Below are 1,652 nucleotides of genomic sequence, written 5' to 3' on the forward strand. Positions count from 1 at the left end.
CAACTTTCACTATTCTATTCCAAGTCTCCCTTTGCCATAAGTTCCACCCATCCTAAGTGACTGACACTTCTTTATAAAGCTGTCCTCCTCAATACACATCACATGACCATACCAGTGCTGTCTTCTCTCTCATACACTTCATCTGATTTCATTTATACCCAATTCTTCTCTCAATACATTTGCATTTTGTCATACATATACACTGATGTTTCACATCCAGTGGAATACACTACCTTCATTCCGTTCTAGTCTTCGCATGTCTTCTGCATTCAAGATCTATCCACAATTACTGTTTAGCACAAGTGTTATACATTCTGTTTTTCATTCTAAGAGGGAAATTTCTTGTTACTGACAAGAGTAATAGCTCTTTGAACTTTCCTTATTTTGTTCTTATTTCAAAATATCTCCAAAACAAGATAATTTACAAAGTTCTGTTTCGACAATAGATAAACAAAATGACTTTTATAATTGAAAAATAAAGTGGATTCATGGAGAAAATAATAAGATGTTGTTTGTTACTAATATCATGTTGTCTTCATGTCACACTGCCACTACTATGGCATCTTTGGATATTCAACCTGTCTGCAATTGGAAGAAATTTAGAAACAAATCTGAAGGATTTGGTTAATTCTGAACTTACCATTCCACAGCATAATCAAAAGCTGTTTTATTATCTTCGTCCTTCATGTCCAAATCAGCTCTGGCTTTGATTAAGAAATTCATAATATCTATATTGCCCACTTTGCAGGCAGCCATCAGATATGTCAGTCCACATGAATTAGTTTTGTTAATCTGAAGTTCAGAAAAGGTAGGCATGTAAAATATATTGAAGGAGAAAGAAAGAAAGAGAAGAGAGAGTACGGAAGAAGATGCTTGGATGAGAAAAAGGGATATAAAAGAGAAAGAAAGATGAAGAAGAAAGATTAATGTATAAATACACATACAGACACACACGTATTTCCTACCAAAACACTCCATTGCAGTGGGTGATGATGGGCTTCCCTCTCAGTCACATTCCATCAACTCTGACATGCTTCAAGGTTTGGCTAAATATTTATGAATTCTAGTGATGAGGGTTAGAAATGAAAGACCTGTGTTTATTTAGGAACACTTAATATTGTGTATAAAATAACAGTCAACTGTGAGAAAACTTTAAACAGAACAACTTACTTTCCGTGGATTTTGTTTAATATATTTTTGAATGTATTGAGTGTCTCCAAGCAAAATCTTATTTATATTCTTATCAACTTCCATCTTTTAAATGAAATATGCTAGAAAAAGAAAGAAATGAAAAGTTTCAAAACTTTATGAAGTCAGGTAAACAACAATATAAAGAAGACTAACAAACCTAACAACAGTCATTGTGTTGTGTCTCTTGGTCAGCTACATTACTCTGCTTATCGCAGTCTGACTGGTGACAATTAAACCCTGAATATTGGAATGTTGGAGACCCTGTTCATGTTGAGCTTGGATTTGTGGGTCATACCTCAGCCAGATGGAGACACTGTATATCTTGTGCAATAGATCATTCCTCAGAAAGATGTAAATACAGTACACTTTCAGCTGTGCGTCTATGGATAATACCTTGTTATTCAACTCATCGATTATGGGCCGCAGGTGTGTTTGATCAGAACTTACCTGGAGCTACTCAG

At 34.8% G+C, this 1,652-nt stretch overlaps 1 protein-coding gene across 1 annotated transcript in view; it reads right to left on the minus strand.

The window, feature by feature from the left end:
* Positions 1–1,577, minus strand: part of LOC106883302 (putative ankyrin repeat protein RBE_0317) — a 9,752-nt gene extending 8,175 nt beyond the window's left edge. Inside the window, exons 1-2 of the mRNA XM_052978134.1 lie at positions 1,171–1,577; positions 641–792 (exon numbers count right to left, since the gene is read on the minus strand). Of these exons, the coding sequence (XP_052834094.1) occupies positions 641–792; positions 1,171–1,254 (236 nt within the window). The 5' untranslated portion in view covers positions 1,255–1,577. The remainder of the gene's footprint in view (positions 1–640; positions 793–1,170) is intronic.
* Positions 1,578–1,652: the final 75 nt, after the last annotated feature.

This window comes from Octopus bimaculoides, chromosome 30 (assembly GCF_001194135.2).
Source record: "Octopus bimaculoides isolate UCB-OBI-ISO-001 chromosome 30, ASM119413v2, whole genome shotgun sequence".
Lineage (NCBI taxonomy): Eukaryota > Metazoa > Mollusca > Cephalopoda > Octopoda > Octopodidae > Octopus > Octopus bimaculoides.